This window comes from Mustela erminea, chromosome 18, assembly GCF_009829155.1.
Source record: "Mustela erminea isolate mMusErm1 chromosome 18, mMusErm1.Pri, whole genome shotgun sequence".
Lineage (NCBI taxonomy): Eukaryota > Metazoa > Chordata > Mammalia > Carnivora > Mustelidae > Mustela > Mustela erminea.
Window position 1 is genome coordinate 32,235,464 of NC_045631.1, and position 20,519 is coordinate 32,255,982.

The 20,519-nt window shown below is 34.6% G+C and overlaps 1 protein-coding gene across 7 annotated transcripts in view; it reads right to left on the minus strand.

The window, feature by feature from the left end:
• The window catches only part of STXBP4 (syntaxin binding protein 4), a 175,559-nt gene that overhangs the window by 107,468 nt on the left and 47,572 nt on the right, over positions 1-20,519 (minus strand). For all 7 annotated transcript variants that reach the window (XM_032319773.1, XM_032319771.1, XM_032319769.1 and 4 more), the window contains 2 exons: positions 9,210-9,299; positions 5,519-5,584 (listed from right to left, as the gene is read on the minus strand). In XM_032319773.1, the coding sequence (XP_032175664.1) occupies positions 5,519-5,584; positions 9,210-9,299 (156 nt within the window). The remainder of the gene's footprint in view (positions 1-5,518; positions 5,585-9,209; positions 9,300-20,519) is intronic.

Sequence of the window (20,519 nt, forward strand, 5' to 3'; positions counted from 1 at the left end):
TTCCTTGTGACAAAACTCCGTCATTTCGAGCACTTCCTTATTTTCTGGCAAAATGAGATGTTCCAAGTTTGTCTTCTACTTACCCTCCACCAATGCTTAAATTAGTCATTTCTTCAAGGAAACTGGGTTCCTTTAGTAGGGAATGATATCTGGGCACTTAGATATGCTATGTGCTCACTGCTACTACGTTGTCTGCTTCTTGGCTCTTACAGCTGACAGAGCCAGGGAATGGGGGAAAAAAAAAATATATATATATATATCCATACATGCAAACATACAGATAGATACGTGCACATGTACATTCATATGCACATATACATATATATTTTAGAAATGATGATACTTTAGAAATAATACCTCCAAACTGCAGTCCAACCCTCAGGATTCTTTCATGACTTCCTTCATTCTGTTTTGTATATGTAGGCTTTTTCACTGAGATTCTGGCTCTCAAAGACAGTCAATACATTTGCTAAAACCTATGCTACAACCAAAACGGTTTCAGAATCGCTTTGCCTATGGGTGCCTGGGTGGCTCTGTCGGTTGAGCATCTGCCTTGACCTCAGGTCATGATCCAGGAGCCCCAGGATCAAGTCCCGCATCAGCTCCACTCATGGGGGGCTGCTTCTCCCTCTGACTCCCATCTTGAGCTCTCTCTCTCTCTCTCAAATAAATAAATAAAATCTCTTAAAAAAAAAAAAACTGCTTTGTCTCTACCACTAAAACAACAAAAAATACTACAAAAGGTTTAGGATTTGTTTGTACTTCTTTTCCAACTCAACCCAACCTGTCAAAGAGTGAACACAAATACTGTGTTCATAAGTTACTTGAATTGGTTTTCTTTAGCATGGACATGGTACTCATTTGAAATACAAATGGATTCATTTGTTTTCATCTGCTTGTACCTTTAAGTTCATTTTCCCTTCCTTATCTTTATTGCTTTTCTTATATTTTTTGAATGTGTTGAATATTAACATGTACCTCAAAGTAAAAATTATAAAAAGTCATTCTCAGACAGGTGTCAGTCTCTCCCACATCTTATCTACCATCTGTCCACCCACATTGTAGATAACCAGTTTCGTCACTGTCTAGTTTATCCTTCCTTTGGTGTCTTTTGTAAAAGATAAGCAGATATATAACTGCTCTTGTTTATTAAATATTGCATAGTATTTATATTCTTTTGAATTTTTTTTTTACACTCAGTAGTATCTCCTGGAAATCAATCCATATTACTCAAGAAAGATTAAAGTAGTTTTCAGTATTTTCTAATCACAAATAGTACTGTAATACTGTGCATATCTATTTTATTATTATTAGAGGTATACCTTCAGAGTAAATTCATAGATGCAAGATTGTCAGGTAGAAGGGTAAATAATATGTAGATTTGTTAAAACTACTAGTTCTTCATGGGGTAACATTCTGCAATCCCAATGAGAATGCCTATTTTGAAATACCCTCACTAACAGAGTACTGTCAAGCTTTGGAATTTTTGCTAATGTGATTGATAAGAAATGGTATTTGCATGGTTTTCTTAAAAAAAAAAAAAAGAAAAGAAAAATAACAACCACCAGACAAACCTCTGTTGAAGTAGAATTTACCTAAATTTCAATATAGTAAAATTTACTAATTTTAGGTTACAGTTTAATGATTTTTGTTTAACCCAAGGTCACAAAAGTTTTTTTTAGAATTTAATTATTTTAGTTCTTATGTTTAGATCTATAATCCACTCACAGTTTTTAAGTATGTCATAAGGGCTGAGATTCATTTTTTTCCCCCAAATATTCCCTTATTCTACCCCCATGTATTATAATGAGCATCTTTTCCCCAGTGACTTGTCTGTGAACCTTTTAGAATACCAAGTGGCTTGAAATGTGGGTCCATTTCCACCAGTGTCAGACTCTGTTAGCTCAGGCTTACAACCAGGAGGAGCAGTCTGTCTGATTATGTTCATTCTCCAATTCTTTGGCAGTTGCCTACTGTATAACGCCCAGCTTTTTAAAAATTGTTTTCTGTTAGAAGATGTCTTCCACCAGTGTTTGTGTTTCCCTCTGTCATTACCAGAAGATGGAAGTTCTATCACAGTGTAGATTTTAACTGGTATTTCTCTTATTATGAGAAAGATTATCTTTTCATATAATTAAGGGACATTTTTATAATGTTTTTTGGGTGTCTGTTCATGTCTTTTGCCAATTTTTCTACATCATTTTTGGCTTCTCAACTGTTAATACTTCTAACAGGTTATTATTTATGTACATGGATGCAACTGAGTTTTGTATATTAATTTTATATCTTGCTAGCTTGTGAATTTCTCACTGAGTTAGTTTTATCACTGATTGTCTATGGGTTTCTGGATTATTATTATGTCATCTGCAAGCAGATGGTTTTATTTATTTTTTCCTAATTCATATGCCCCTAGTTGTTGTTCTAGTCTAATTGTATTTTCCTTTTTTGTGTGGTTTTATAGGTTTAGAAATCAATGTTACACTAGCTTCAAAAAAAAAAAAAAAGGAAATTTTCTTTCTTTCTTTTTTTTTTTTTTAAAAATCCCTTCAGAGGATATTTATGTGGTTTTGGGATTGTCAAAGGTTTGGTTAAATTTCTCTGTAAAACATCTGACCTGATCTTTTTCTAGAGGGTAGTTTCTTGATAACTTTATTTCTTTTATGGAAATTGATCTGTTAAACTTTCCATCTCTACTGAGGTCAGTTTTGGTAAACTGTATTTTCCTACAACAACCTTTTAATAGACGAGTTGATCCCATTCATGTTAACTGAGATAACTATACTGTGTGGTCTCAATTTGATCATATTTTGTTGAAATTACTGTGTGGATATATTACATTTATATGGGTTTATTTTGTGTGTTCCTTTTGCTTTTTAAAAAATTCCTTTTGGTGGGGCACCTGGGTGGCTCAGTGGGTTAAGCCTCTGCCTTCGGCTCAGGTTATGGTCTCAGGGTCCTGGGATAGAGCCCCACATCGGGTTCTCTGCTCAGCAGGGAGCCTGCTTCCCCCTCTCTCTCTGCCTGCCTCTCTGCCTATTTGTGCTCTCTGTCAAATAAATAAATAAAATCTTAAAAAAAATTCTTCTGGTATTTAGGAAGATTTGTCTTTTCATTCTATAGGTTACCTTTGCATTACTACTTTTTTATAGTGCCAGAAATCTCCTCTATTTTTACCTAATTTTTTACTATTTGACATCATTTTTAAATGATACCTTTACTTATACAGCAAAGCAGTTATATTTTATTTCCCTCTTTTTTCTCCCCCCTTTTTCCTCTGATTTTTAAAAAAATAAATTGCATCTTTTGATTTTTTTTTGTCTGACATATACTGTTAACATGTTATTCTTTTACCTGCAAACTCACTCTTACTTTGGTCTCTGCTATAAAATAACATCTGTGAGATGCTCACTCTCTGGGGAATTCTGGACAAAGTTATTAGAGTAATTTTTTGACTGGATGAAACATCGTCTCCAAAATTCTTCAGGAAAGTATTCCCTGAATACTGGCACATTCCAAATGGTTTTTCTAGGGTCTTGATATGTGAAAGTCAGGTTGGCTGTATACAGTTTGGTTTACATTTTCTTTCCTTTAGTTTCTTGAAAATATTACTCTCCTATGGCCTTACTTTGCTGTGTTGAGAAGGCTGATGCTGTTAAATTCTATAGCCTTTGTAAGTTGTCTGATTTTTTTCACTTGGAGACACTGTCCATTTTCTGTTCTAACTCTGAAGCCTAGTAAGTTTACTGAATATGTCTTAGAGTTTATCTTTTTAGGTCAGATTACCTAGTACTCACTAATAGGTTTAAGTCTTCTTTTATTTCTGGAATGTTTTCATGGATTATAGTTCTAAATATTAGTGTTACTCAGTTGCTTTATTTCCTCAGGAAACTCTTTTATTTCCTTATTTCAATATCATTTTCCTGCTTACGGTGTTTTGTTGTTTTTGATGCTTTTCATTTGTATAATTTCTTGAACAACTTACAAACTTAGTTTTCATTTCTGATATGCTTTTATCTTTTTCTTCTATTTCTTCCCTAAGTTTTACCAACTTTCATTTCATTTCTTCTTGCATTTCAAAAATATTTCTATTCTTAGTTTTTAAAAAATTTCTGTTTGAGGTGTTTTTCTTTAGTGCCAAATGCTTTGTTTGAGGATATTTAATTGAATTTGGAGTGTTGTGTTAGTTTTCTTTAGCTTTGTGGTTGAATTGTTTGGGAGAGTTTTTGTTAGAAGGAAAGCTTTAATTCATATTGCCTGATTATTCAGTTGTTTTATAATAAGGGGGACAGCTTTATTTATTTATTTTTTCCTATTCCATATTTTTTCCCTTGCAGAGAAAAAGTTCTTAGTTCAACAGCATGCTCTTCTGTGCAGTGTCTTCATGGATCATGTTGTTGAAGGTCATGGTGAGGGCAGATGGAAAGGAATGGTATGTCTTGTTTCTCTTTCATTTTTGCAAGATCTTTAATTTTCCCCTCTTATTTCCTTATTGCTTCATCTCCAAAGGATACTACCCTGTTTCTGTTCATTTGGTTATTCCCAGAAGCAATTATTTTCCAAGGCTGCCACTTCTGGTTGTACACTTTCTCAAGTCCTGAGAACCACTCAATACTGATCTGTGCTTAGACTCTGGCATTCATTGTTGCATATTCTTTTTGGAGGTGATTGTGTTTGTACTTCATCTAATCGCTTTGTTTTTTCCTGATCTTTGAACAGAGTCACTGAAAGTTTACCACCTCTGTTCTTTGTATCCCAACTTCCATTAGCAGGAAGGCTGCAGGACTTTGTTGAAGTTTTTTTACTCTATTTATATGTACTTTGAAGGATGTGGCATTTTACATCACAGTCATATTGAAGGTATGAGTCTTATATGATTTTACTTGCCATGTTGACTTTATGTTTTCTGGGGAGATAATGTTTGGGCAATTCAAAATCAGGTGACTGCCACTGCTCTCTAGCTATGTTCTTTTTATCTTTCTACCCTTATCAATATTTTATTTATTTGTATATCTGTTTTATGTCATTGTATTTATTTTATTACAAGTGACCAAAAATCCTGTGACGAATGATGTAAAAATAAATTACTTTTTAGTTTTAAAAAGTAACAGTAACAAATGCTCTGCCTTGGAGGTTTTCTTTTCTTGTTTTATTTTTTCTGTAATATAGTCAGGTATGAGTAACAGAAGAAAAGAGAAAGGAAAAGAAAAAGAGAAAAAAGAATAGAAAAGCAGTGAGATTGATCATTTGCTTCCGATAACCATGGGTATCTGCTTTTGAAAGCAATTTCTTTGAGCAATAGTAGCAAGACTTCAGCACAGATAGCTCTGAAAGTGATTGCTTTTAAGACTTATGCTATTTTATACTGTAGTATTCACATCTGTAAGGTCCGGGACATATACAGCATCACTGCTGTTTACCCACATTAACAAAAGCACGTGTCCACACACGTGCGCACGCACACACACACGCACACACACCCCCCCCCCCACACACACACACACACAAAACATGCACTTACTTGTTTCACATTCTGGAGTTCTTCTGCCAATTGTTTCTTTTGCCTTTCTGATTCAAATAACTTTTCCTATATTTAAAAACCAGTGAATTAATAACAAATTATGAAGTATCAATGAGCCTTATTTCAAAATTTATAAATTCTACAAACATCCAATTGCTACAATCTGAAAATGTAGTTCTTAGTCACTTTTCTGGCTTTCCACATACCATTTAAAAATAATTATCTACAGTATGATTGTGATGTAAATGCATTTTCTGTTACTTTGATTAGTCATTTTGTATAATCTCAAAATCTGAGCTCCAAAATAATTCAGTCAGGATGAAAATGTGTAAATACTAACTAAATGATTGCAAAAGCAATCATCACCAGAGAGCTTCCAAACTGAAGAGGATGGTTATCACAACTTAGAAGTAAAGGTCTCTTAGCACACTAAAGAGGACATATGAAATTGGACTGGCTACTGTTTTTCTAATTTACCTTGTGCTTGGAAGATTATCCATACAAATGAAGATATGACTAATGTAACCAAAATATAAAATAATAGTTACTGTCATAGAATAAATAATTTCACACATGTAAATTAAATATTATCTTTGAAATTAAAATGTAAGCACATACCCTAAAATATTCAGCTTTTAAAAAATATATCATAAATAAATCCACATTTTATTGATCTAATCAAAAATACTAAGAGTAATATAAGGACAATTTTACTATAAACTTGAGCAGAAGAATTGCTTGAAGATTAAATTGAGTGGTAAATATTTATGGCAATACTGCAATGTTTATAAGAAGCATTCTGTTTCCTAGTATATTTCAGCTCATTCTTATCTAAGATCCGAAATGAAGGTATATGAAGATGAATTTAATATAGCAATCTAATGAATCTGCCACAGACCAGGAGCCAAGAAACTGCTGGCTCTCATGCTTTTATGCTCTAGCAAGTCACCTTCACTCTGTGTCCTAGTTTTTTTGCATCTGTAAATGGAAAATACATCTATTTTCATTCAGCTTTGCAAAGCAGTAGCAATCTTGAACTTTGCAGAAAGGCTTTAAGTTAAATAAAGCCCACAGCACTTTTAAAAAAATCACTCTCGTCCAATAAAAATTAGCCACTGGCATCAAATGATATTGGTTTCATTTTTATTTGAGCCTCAAATCAGGCATGAAGAATAGAGATGTTGCAAGTGATGAGAGAACACCTACGCCCTCTATGAACTTCACGGAACAACCTCTGTTATCTGTGTGTGTGTAAGACAAGTAGAAATACTGAAGGTACACATGTTACCTTGAAGAAGTATTTATGGCTGTGTACACTCTTTTACACGGCAAACCAAATGGTTCTCAGCCAACAGACAGGTTTGTGGGTAAAGGAAATTATAAAATACAGAATATGCTGTATCTGGGATTTCAGGTCCTGTCACATTAGAACATGTTTAGTTACGTGACATAGACTTTAAGTGTGAACCCTGATTTATTTAAGAGCTCTTTAAGGGAGCCCTGTTTAAATGTTACATAAATGCAATTTTAAGTTAAAATTCTAATAATACTGACATTTAAATAAAATTGCAATGTATCATTAACAATGATATACATTAAGTAAATGAAAAGATCTGAGAGCCTCCAAAGGTTTTTCTTTTTTTTCTTTTGAGAGGGAGAGACAGAGAATCTTAAGAAGGCTCCACACCAAAATCAAAAGTCCAGTGCTTAACCGACTGAGCCACCCAGGCACCTCTGAAAGTTCTGATGAACCATAAAATTTAATGGCTTATGCAGAGACGGACTATATAAAATGCTGTTTTACCAAGACAGCCATCATTGGCGATGCTTTCAAAGAGAATATGAGGAAATCATTGTCAATTTATTCTTAAAACTAAATTTATGTTTTTTCATTTTTATTCTCAAGTATTATAACCAAAAATGTAGAAGTGGTTTCAAAGTTGTAAAAAAAAAGCCTATAAAATATTCCTTTAGTAATGGAATGTTCATACACACTTGGAAGGAACATGAATTGGTAAAGCCTTTTGAAGGGTAACTTAGTAATGTGTATAAAATTTTATGTGTCCATATCCTTTGATAAAACAATTCTACGTTCAGAAATGTATTCAGTTTGTACATTTACAATTGTACAAATTGCCCCAAGATACATCTACAAAGCTATCTATAATGAACTTATTTTTAGTAGAGGAAAACTGGAAGTAGCCTAAATATTCATCATTAAGGAACTGGCTAGGGGTGCCTGGGTGGTTCAGCCCAGGTCATGATCCCAGGGTCCTGGGATCAAGCCCTACATCCATTTTGCTGCTCAGCGGGGAGTCTGCTTGAGGATTCTTTCCCTCTACTTTGCCCCCTCCATGCCCCTCCCATGCATGAGTGCGTGCTCTCTCACTCTCTCTCTAATAAATAAATAAAATCTTAAAAGAAAAAAAAGGAGTTTCCGTCCTAGATAACCTAGGACAGAAACACTGATGATAGGAGAACCATTAAGAAGACTTTGGCAGGGGACACCTGGGTGGCTCAGTCAGGTAACCATCTGCCTCTGGCTCAGGTCGTGATCCCAGGGTCCTGGGCCTGAGCCCTAAATCGGGCTTTTCTCCCTCTGCCTGCTGCTCACTCTGCTGGCTCGTCTCTCTCTCTCTCCCTCTGACAAATAAATATATAAAATCCTTAAAAAAAAAAAGAAAAGGATTTTGGCAGATCTGCACATATTAACTCGAAAAATAGCCCAAGATATAAGGCCAACAAAGAGAAAAAAGAAATAGGAAGCAAGCTGTAAAAAAGTGTTCAATGTAAAGAGATTTACATAAAAGCTAAAATGCATATATACATTTATTTTTAGAAATACAATTGGCTGTAGAGAGAAAAAAGTCTCCAAAAGGCTAAACAAAGTGTGTTTAACAATGGCTTCCTCTAGGGGTTGGAATTTTAAAACTAAGGCAGGAAGGAAATTTCTTCCTTTTTTGGGGAGGTGTAAAGATTTTGCTTTAATAAAAATTAAGTAAATAAACAGAGAATTTTACTTATTTCAGAAAATAACTTAAAATAATGGAAAAAAGTATTCCTATAGTGAATTAAGGGCAAATCAAGTAGTTTATATAGCTTTTCTTGAAGACTTGAAAAGTACAATCGATTTCTGTGAAAATTACAGTATAATTTAAATTTAATATCCTATTAAAAACAGAATGAAAATATATAAAAAAAGAACCAAAATCTTAAAGTATATTTGGGGATGCTGAGTATCTTTTTCTCTTAATCATATTACCTTAATTCCAAATTATATTACCAAAACAAGAGGCCTCTGAAACATGCCGACAAACATGAAAAATGTATTTTCCAGTGAACATTTAAGGATTCAAAATTGTCATGGTTTGCTTGGTTGACTCATCTAATCTTTGTTGGTTTCTCATCTTTGCCACCCACACGAGAGCAAAAAGGTGTGAGAAGTAGCCAGATCCTTAGGTATGAGCAAAACCCACTGTCTACACTGAGTCTTACATGAGTATTGGGAAATAAAAGTAAGTAAACAAACAAACAAACAAACAAAAAAAGGACTCTTTAAAGGCCTGCTGAATAAATGAATTATAAAATATTTGGTATTAATATGAACACAAATAATATTTGATAATTTATAATAATATTTTTCCGTTTCTTTTTTCTCAACAAAACGTAAGGAGGCGAAATTGGAGATTACCTTGAGCATATTCACTTCCTCTAAGGCATCATTTCTTTCACGCTTAAGCCTTTCTATTTCATCTGCCTCTAAGGAATCACAGGGAAGAAGCTGTCAATATTAAAACATAAGAAAAAAGTTATGCATTAGATGCTAATTATGAGAACTAGCATAAAAACCCTTTTTGACGAGTGTTAAGCTTTTGCATTTTAATAACCAAATTTATTTTGTTACTTTGGAGTCATCTGATTAGATGAAAGAGAATGTTAAAGCAATCTGGGGTAACTTGATTTAAGCTTGAGTTTGCACTGCTGTTATTTATAACAGAATCTAGATGATTATAAGGTATACATACTGTATTGTCACCTTTATGTCATCAATTTTAACAATATAATTTCCCTTAAAGGTCCAAATTCTACGATTGTGTTTATGATGTCAAAAAGACTTCAGGAGATCAGGAGAGAAACAAACCACAAGAGACTCTTAATCTCACAAAACAAACTGAGGGTTGCTGGGGGGAGAGGGGGTGTAGAGAGTATGGTTGGGTTATGGACATTGGGGGGGGGTATGTGCTATGAAGTGTAAGCCTGACGATTCACAGACCTGTACCCCTGAGGCAAATAATACACTATATGTTAATAAAAATAATTAATTAAAAATTTTAAAAAAATAATAAAAAAAGACTTCATGAGTTATCAACATAAACTACTCCCCAAAATATCCACCCCATGTACATGGCATCTGAGGCTAGCAAAACACTGGACATTATCAGCCAAGAGAGTTTGTGTGAACCCAGTAAAGGTCACTGATTAATTCCACACCTTGTTTTAACTATATGAAATGCAATGTTAACAGCCAAGCAGTTTACAAAGATTCATGCACAGAAACTGTAGACTGAAGGTAATATTAATAATTCAGGCACAAGTGAACAACCACCACCACAAAATAGCAGAGATGGCAATTCCTCTTCTCTTACTGCTAGCATGATCTGACAGTCAATTATAAGGTAAAAAAAACCAATGACAATCTAATCAGAGATAAAAATCCAAGTCCAATTATAGCCATCTTATATGTATAAAATATAACAGAACTAAAAAAATGTATAGAAAATATAATTTAAAGGATTATGTGGAGAAAATGATTGCTTTTTAAGTATGGGCTTAAGGCAGAGCCTTTCAGACAGGAGAGATGAATTCAGAGTGACAAAAGATAATAAAAATCATTAATGATAGGGGTGCCTGGTGGTTAAGCTTCTGCCTTCGGTTCAGATCATGACCCCGGATCACGACGGGCTCCCTGCTCAGCAGAAAGCCTACTCCTCCCTCCTTCTCCGCCCTTCCCACTCTCTCCCTCCACCCCTACTTGTTCGTACTCTCACTCTCTCTAATATACAAATAAAATCTTAAAAACAAATTAATGGTATCACATTTATTACGAACTTACTATGTGCAGACATACTGCTAAGGGCCCCATACATTCAATACTATATCCTTCCTATAACCTTGTCTCCATTTAGCAGAGGAGGAAACAGGCTCAGGTTAGCAACTTATGTAAGGTTTCACAGCTAATAAATGGCCACCCCAAGATTCCCACAGAAGTCTGATGTTAGTCAGATTTTTACTAACTGCCCAAGAGAAATCATGACGGAATAGATACAATAAATGCAGGTTTGATTTCTAAATCCTAGCATAACTGAAGTAAGGGCCATTCCTCAATTTTTGGGGGAGAAATTATTTTTCCTGCACACTACTGTTTCCTTTGGTCCTGACAGTTACCTTTGAGTATCTATTTGTTTCACAATTTACATCATCACATCACCTTCATCCATCTCCGTTACTCTACCCTTTCTTGAGTACTCAACACCCACTCCTAGAATTCATTCTTATACTGTTTAGGATTAGTTTTTAAGACATTTTCAAATGTAACAATATTTCCCGAAGTATGTTCTAAAGGATATTAACTAGGTTTGCACAAAAGCCAAACTGAGTGGTGGGGACGATGGCAGCGGACCCTGTGGTCAGGTAAATTTGAGAAATGTTAGGATTTAGAAAAAAAATGAACTTCTTTCCTGCAAGGCTTCCAACATCCATAATAATTTGCTAACGAGCATTTTTAATATCCCCAAAGGAAATAAAATTTAATAACTTGTTGCTTTTCCTCAAGTTATTTGGCCATACCCTTGACCACTACACCTTTATTTATTTAAAGATTTTTGTTTATTTATTTGACAGACAGAGATTACAAGTAGGCATAGAGGCAGGCAGAGAGAGAGGGGGAAGCAGGCTCCCAGGACCCTGAGATCATGACTTGAGCCAAAGACAAAGGCTTAATCACTAAGCCACCCAGGTGTCCCACCTTTATTTATTTTGTGGCACCTCACTTGACTAATGTCTGCAAATACAAAGTGTTCTGGGAAACACTGCTACTCAATATTCAGATAAGCCCATTGTTACCTTGCATGCTACCTAAATGTGAAATAACTCAAAAGTTTAAATAAGAATCTAGATAACAGAGCTATATATATATATATATATATATATATATATATATATATATGTATATACATATACATATATATATATATATAATTTTTTTTTTTTTTTACTAAGTGAAATTATAGACAGGGATTTTAGGGATGCAATTAAAAACTTTCGAGCTTAAAACATGGTGGCAAATCATGCAGAAAAAGGCGCATGGTACCATTTTAGGAGGCAAAACACTAGGCTTCAACAATCACAGAACAAACTATAACTTAAAAACAAAATAAAACAATATGTGTTATAATTCTATTGCTATTTTGGGCTAAGCAGTGAAAACTTATAGCCAGAGAACTGGTCATAGATGGTACCTGTGAATTCTGTGAAAAGCCTCTCTGTGCTCAGTCATATGTTAATAAGAGTTTGAATATGCTTCAAATAAGCAAGCCGCAGATGAAATGAATTTTTGCTATTTAATCTCAAAGGATTCAGACAGATAATTGTTTTCTAACCTCCTTCCAGTTCTTGGACTGTTCCCTTACCCTTCTCCATTCCTTTCCTGTCTGGTTCTCCCAGTATCATTTGTGACCCTCAGGTCCTCCGACCTCTGAAACACCCCGTAAATAACATTGTAAATCATTTCTACTCTACTCTGGATAGCTACTATTTTACTGTTCTCATTCTGAAACTCAACTCATCTTCAACAGAACAATAAAGTCTGTTTCAGGTCAATTTTTCCCTCCTAGACGAAAGCCTTCTATTAGAAACCCATTCAATTTCCTCCTTTCCTTAAAGTTTCTGTATATTCCCTTGTTTTCTCCTTCCTTTCTCTTGCTCCCTCCTTTCACTTCTTATAATTTGCTTAATAAATCTTTCCTCCCGTCCCCGCATTTTGAAAATAATTATGTTCAATGTCAGTAGTTAACCTAGCATTTGACAAAATAAATGTACCCCTCCATCAACTTTTCTTCTCTGTTTCATGGAACATTGCTTAAGCCATCTGTCTTTGAAATTTTCTCTTCCCTAGGTTTTTGATATCCCACCATCTCCCCTAACCTTCAGAATATTTAGGCTGTTTCTAATGACTTAATTTTATTTCCACTCCTCCAAAGGTTGTTCCTTTCTCCCTTTTTCTCTATAAGCTCTCCCCGAGTGCCCACATTCACTGCCTCACTTCAACCATCACTCTCCAAATCATTCCCAAATCCCCCTTTGTGTCCAATTCCTTATTTCCAATGGCTTTTTGATTATTTACACCTGTCAGCATATTGAATTTACTCTTTAAAATCCAACTATCATCGTCTCCACTTATTTCCCTACTTCTACTGATAGCCAACCCATTATTAATCATCCGAATCAAAACTCTCAGTTATCTTTAACTCATTCTCCCTTGGTTCTTACACCCAAATGCAAGTCTCAATGGTAATGCACTTATTATTATATTACATATAATTATATACGTTATATATAAAATGTTATATATATTATTATACCTATTATATATATTATATATAATATTATATACCTGTCTCTCTATTCCTTCCCATTATCCTCAACTTCACCATAGTTTAGTTCTTAATATTCTGTATTTGGAAACAAGTGGGAAGACCCTTTGCCCACTATCCAGGCTACCTACCACCAGTTTCATTCCCTTCCAAGATAACCAACACTATTACAAGATTACCATTTCTAATTACTTTGATCATGTCATAAAATTCTCCCTAATGGCTCTTCATTGGTGATTAGTACAGTATAACCTTCTAAGTGTAATATTTGCCCTTTTTAGGCCTAACTCCCTTCACTGATCTGCATGTACTCACTTTAAAAAAAAAAAAACTAGATACTCTCTACTTACCATCACATTATATATATACATTTTTATTCATGCTAATTCTCTTAGCACGTTCCATCCACTTCTTAAGCAGATAAAATCCTGTATATCATTTAAAACTCATTCAAATGCCAAGTCTGTTAGGAATCTTCTCTAAATATTTTGAGCTCTGTTAGTACTACGGCCTTATCATGCAATGCTACAGTTTTTTAAACTATTAATATTTGTGTACATGCCTTTCTATACGTAATACCCTTAAGTTCCTTGAGGGACAGGCTTGAGTTTTGTTTTAATAATATACTGGAGCAGCTAACACAATGCCACACGCTGGGGTTGTTCAATGTATATATCTAATGTTTTACAGAGGAGTACATACTGCTACATATAGTGAGAGATGCCTTTTCTATCATGACCCCAGTATAAGTGAAACATTACTCATGCACACACAATTCACTATGATATTTTCCACTTTATTCTCTCACTTGTTAAAATGGGGGTTGCGATCCACCAAACTGATTTAGCAAGAAACCAAACTGTGAAAAGTCTACGTTAGGGAATTTACAGTGTTCTCTCTGTGATTTTAAGATAATCCCTGTATGATATTTAATTAGGATGGTAAACTCACCATATTATTATGATAGACTCAAGTCTGTGGTTGCTAGGTTTAGAATTCTGCTAAATCTAGGCTCCAACCTTGCTTTTCTGTAGGTAACCTTGCCCCAGCCACAGGTATAGCATGGTGTGAATTTTTAATATAGCAATGATGATTATAATGACAGTAGGATAATTACATTTTTAGAATTAAATGCTGTATTATTCCAAAATGAGCTTTTTGGTTTTTGGGTTTTTTTTGTCAGCTAAACAAAAGTAGGACTGACTTAGACTGACCCAGCAATTCTTCCTTCTTGAAACACAGCATCTCAGGAAATCTTACGAGTCAGGTGAAATGATGAACAAAAGAAGCTCATCATGAAAGAGTATCTACTGGGTGATTCTATTTTTTAAGACGTTCAAGAACAGGCAAAAGTAAGCTACACTAATATAAGTCAGAAGAGCGGTTCCATTGTGAAGATGGGAGTGGTGGCTAACTGGGACAAAGGTGATACAATGGAGTCTTTGGAGTGGTGATTATACACAAGATACTAATAGAAATTCATCACGTCATACACTTGAGATTTTTACACTTCACAGGGTGTCCATTATGCTTCAGCAAAAATATTTTTAAAAAAATAAATTAAAGAAAACACAAGCCAGAAAAAGAAAACACAAGTGAAAAACAGCCATCCCTAACAGATGGATTATAAAGATTTGACTCTGTTGTTTCTGACAAGATGGTTGAGGGGGTAACCATAGTGGAATTTCCCTACTTTCACAGACTGTCAGCGTCCTCAACCACAGATCAATTGATACTTCAGATGAGGCACTATGGTGATTTTTTTCAACAACAACAACAACAGAAAGTTTAGGAATACTAATACAATATTAAGATATTTTTCGTTTGTTTCTGATGAGCTACTTGACAAGCAGTGATTTTTATAGTATTTTTCAAACTGTGGTAGATGACCCATTAGTGAGTTTTAGGTCCAAATATTTAGGTCCAAATATTTAGTGAAATAGAACTGAATATTAAATAACAATGCAATGATGTGGAAAATGGAAGTATTACATCGAGACTTTTGCTTCAGTTATTCTTATTATGGATTCAGGTGAAAAAAGAAAGGTAACATTTTATGGGGATATCTTCTACATGTTGACAAGCAGAACACAACAAAGGAAGCCTTATAAACTGATACAATGACAACTGCACAACATTTTGATCTGAAGCCACAGACAGGAAATTATTGGCATGCAGAAGACCTTGCACAATTACCACTGCCACTTGGCTTTTGTCATCAAAGTATCACAGACTTAATACACTTTTATCTGCCCTAAAATCACTGGCTAGAAAGGAAGTAAATTACTAATTCAGAGCACCAGTATTTTTTGCAGCTGCTGAGCAACCTTTGCACACTCACCCAAAGTCCTCTAAATTCCCTGTTTCTCTTATGTTAGTAAGCCACCCAACCTCCACTGTTGCCTTTCCTTATCAAAAGTGGGGACAGTAGCTTTGAGAACTGTTTGGCAGTAAGAAAATAATCCTCTGCTGTCAACATTAGCTAGGAAAATACAGAACACCTTAAACAGCAGAAGAAAAACAGTGCTCTTACAGGGTCAGTTTTCCTACCTTAAATGCTACTAAATCAGTTCTGATAAATCAGTGCCTCAATTCTAGAAGACTGGGTGATCTCCCAAAGGTTTCCAAATACCTAGATCACGGGAATTCTCATTCTCAATGATATGAACTCTAATTTATTGCTCCTGTGGTGGCAAAATGGGATAGCCATTTTGGAAGACGGTTTGATGGTTTCTTATAAAACTAAACGTCTTCTTACTATATGAAGAAGCACCTGGGCTCCTTGATATCTACCCAAAGGAGTTGAAAACTTACGTTCACACAAAACCTGCAAATGGATGTTTATAGTAGCTTTATTTACAATTGCCAAAACTTGAAGGCAAGCAAACGTCCTTCAATAGGTAAATGGATAAACTGCGGTACATTCAGATAATGAAATATTAATCAGCAAAGAAAAGACATGAAAAGATACAAAGGAACCTTAAATGCATTTTACTAAGTGGAAAGCCAATCTGAAAAGGCTACATACTGTATCACATTATAGAAAGGGCAAACTATGAAGACAGTAAGATGATCAGTGATTGCCAGGGTGAGGGGTGCAGGTGTGGAGAGATGAACAGGCAGCACACAGGAGTAAAAATCAGAGTGGTAAAAATACTACCTATGGGGGCGCCTGGGTGGCTCAGTGGATTAAGCCTCTGCCTTCGGCTCAGGTCATGGTCTCAGGGTCCTGGGATAGAGCCCCACTTCGGGATTTCTGCTCAGCAGGGAGCCTGCTTCCCTCTCTCTCTGCCTGCCTCTCTGCCTATTTGTGATCTCTGTCAAATAAATAAATAAAATCTTAAAAAAAATACTATGTATGATATCATAATGATGGATACATGTCATTTTATATTTGTTCAAACTCACATAGAATGTACAGCACCCAGAGTGAACCATAATCTAAACTATGAACTCCAGGTGATAATGATATGTCAATGCAGGTTGTCAATGCAGGTTCATCAACTGTAACACTGTACCACACTCTGGTGCAGGGTGTTGATAATGAAGGGGGCTATACCTGTGTTGGGGCCGAGGGCAGGTAGGAAATCTCCCTACCTTCCCCTCAGTTTTGCTGTGAACCTAAAAATGCTCTAAAAAATGAAGTCTTAAAAACAAAAAAAAGGGCGCCTGGGTGGCTCAGTGGGTTAAGCCGCTGCCTTCGGCTCAGGTCGTGATCTCAGGGTCCTGGGATCGAGCCCCGCATCGGGCTCTCTGCTCAGCAGGGAGTCTGCTTCCCTCTCTCTCTCTCTCTCTGCCTGCCTCTCCATCTACTTGTGATTTCTCTCTGTAAAATAAATAAATAAAATCTTTAAAACAAACAAACAAACAAACAAACAAACAAAAAAAAAACAAAACAAAAAACAAAAAACAAAAAAAAGACACCATTTATTATAAAGGCAAGAAAGTGAAAGGTAACTAGAAACATAGCAAAAGATTAATAAAGCTCGTATTGGGAAAAATATATCAGATGTATTATTTGCTATTCAAGAAGATAAAATTAAGAAGTCAAAACATGCTTGCAGGTAGAAGACTTAGATTTATAAAAATGTTGTTTCTTTCCAAAATAATGTAGAAATTTAGTATAGTAAGGTTTTTGCTAGAATTTATTTGGACAAGAAAAAAGATTAGCCAAAGCAATATTTAAAAGGAAGAACAAAGTGGAAGAATGCATTATTAGGTATCAATATGTATCTTTTTATTATGTTATGTTAGTCACCATATAGTATGTCAGTACAGAAGAATCTAAAAATGCCCATGGAAATATGGAAATCTTGTAAATGGCAGAGCTGGACTGCAATAATTCATCCCCTGAAATATGATTATATTTTAAAAGTTACCTTTATGAAAATAATTGATGAAAATTTATATATTTGTATTTTTGATTGTGTACCAATAAGGCAGAATTACTACTCAATTCAGAAGAAAATTTTAATGTCAGAGCTTATGAATACAGTAAATTAAAACAAATACATTTTAATTATCTAAATTTTTACAACAGAATATGATCAATGACTGATTTTTTTCAATGACTGATTTTTAAGTATACCACATTTTTTAATATTTATTTATATTTATTTATAACTTCAGTATGCTATATTCCTGAAATTATATCAAGATAATATTCTAGGGTAACATAGAATAAAAATAAAAGCAGGAAAAAAGGAAAGATGATAAATTTCTCAGAAGAATTCATGAATGAATTTTCTTTTAAATAAAATGATTATGAGTACCAAAAACTATAGTAGTTAGATTCCATTAGATACATTTAGAGGGTTATATAACAGTTTTTTTTTTTTTTAAAGAGAAATATTTATAGTCATGGGAAACCAAAACACCAACAAAAAGAGAAGTGGTATCACTTTATGATTAGATTGAGTTGATTTTAAGGCAGGAAACATTCTAGAGATGAAGAGATTCAATGTCCTGTCAGGATATAACAATTCTAAAATCATAATATACCTATAATACAGCCTATGATATGGAAAGTAAAAAATTAGCAGAACTAAGGGAAACTTTAAAATGAAATGCCTCTTGCTCAATAACTGATAAGAAAAGAAGATAAGAAATGAAAAAGGAAATAGAAAATTTGGGAGAAAACAAAAAGGGGAACAGAAAATTTGAATGACATGATTAACAACCTTGACCTAATTTATATACAGGGAACACTAACACTATACTCACTTTAGGGCAGAACAGACTGCTTTTCAAAAGATGGGAAATATTCTATAAAATTGACTATATGCTGAATATATGGTCAAAGGATTAATACCATGGAGAATGTGCTTCTGACTTCAGTGAAGGACACTAGAAATCAGCAACCGGAAGGGAACTATATTACTAGAAAATGTCTAAAACAGTTCAAAATAAGAGTCAAAGAAGCAATGACAATAGAAATATTACATACTGAATGATAATTCAAATATGATCTATAGAAATCTGTGGCTGTGATAACTTTGTAAAAATTGTGTAGTACCGTCTATGAGATAAAAATGAGTTTCACAAAAATAATCAAACCTAAAAAAATTCCGTTATTTTTTTATCTTCTTATTTCTTTATTTTTTTTAAAAAGATTTTACTTATTTATTTGAAAGACAGAGATCACAAGTAGGCAGAGAGGCAGGCAGAGAGAGAGAGAGGAGGAAGCAGGCTCCTCGCAGAGCAGAGAGCCTGATGCGGGGCTCGATCCCAGGACCCTGGGATCACAACCTGAGCCGAAGGCAGAGGCTCCAACCCACTGAGCCACCCAGGCAACCCCTGTGTTATTTTTTTAAACAAATTTTACTATCTTGATGAAAGGGAACATTTTCTAGGAAAATATCCATTAACAGAATTATTCAGGAAAAGGACAAAAACTTGAATAAAATAATCCTAGAAGACATTTAAAAAATAGGAACTATCTCCTCTTCCAAAAAGACCTAGGCCTAGACCATCTGGCATATGAAACACTTTCAAACCTTAAAGGAAGAGATAAAGTTTCTATTATGTAAGCTCTTGCAGAAAAACAGAAATGGCATAAATTTATTTACAAATTTAAAAATGTTTAAGTAATTTTTAAGTAGATATATTATAAACCTTATTTATTAAATAAGGTAATGCTAGCTTCTTTTAAAAAATTAAAAATATAAAATGGCTCAAATATCATGAAAAAGTTTTTTGGTCACTTTTGTAGCTCCTATTACAACAGTAAATCTGAAAAAAGGTAAAATTTTGTGGGAGAGACAAAAATGTAATTAACTTAAAATGACTACTTAGAAGAGGAGCCTGAGTGGCTCAGTGGGTTAAGCCTCTGTCCCTCTGCCTTCGGCTCAGGTCATGATCTCAGGGCCCTGGGATCAAGTTCGGCATCGGGCTCTCTGCTCAGCAGGGAGCCTGCTTCCTCCCCTTCTCTGCCTGCCTCTTTGCCTACTTGTGATCTCTCTCTGTGTGTCAAATAAATAAATAAAATCTTAAAAAAAAAATGCCTACCTAGAAAACCCAAGACAACTGGAAAACAGGGGAATAAGAGAGTTCAATAAAGTTGTATTGTACAACATACACTCAAAAATTAGTATCTTGGGGAACGTACTGACTCAGATGGTGGAACATGAGACTCCTGATCTTGAGGTTTTAAGTTCCAGCCCCACACTGGGTGTAGGGATTACTAAAAATAAAGTCTTTAAAAAAATTAATATCTTTACTAATTATCAATTAGAAAATATAATTGCAGTGTGCCTGGGTGGTTCAGTGGCTTAAAGCCGCTGCCTTTGGCTCAGGTCATGACCCCAGGGTCCTGGGATCAAGCCCCACATTGGGCTCCCGGCTCAGCGGGAAGCCTGCTTCTCCGTCTGCCTTTGTCTGCCTCTCTGCCTGCTTGTGTGCTCTTTCCCTTTCTCTCTCTGACAAATAAATAAATAAAATCTAAAAAAAAAAAAAGAAAGAAAGAAAGAAAGAGAGAAAATATAATTGCTAAAAAAATCCCATTTCCAATAGCAATAAAACTATAACATACCTATTCAGACTAACAAGAAATATTTAAGACAATATGAAGCAAGATACAATTTTCTCCTTCCAAAATATCAACAAACACCTAAATGAATGGGGAAAATAAACCATGTTAATCTCTCCCGAACTACTCTCTAAATCCAATGCAATTCCAATTTTAAAAAGTCCCGATTAAATTTTTATTACCACAGCAAAAATGATTCTAAAGACCAACTAGAAGATCAAAGCCAAGAAGTTAAAAAGAAAAAAATCAAGGACTTAGCCTACCACATAGCAACAAACCTAGAAATAAATGCCTAGAATAATTAAAATAGTAATGTACTGGC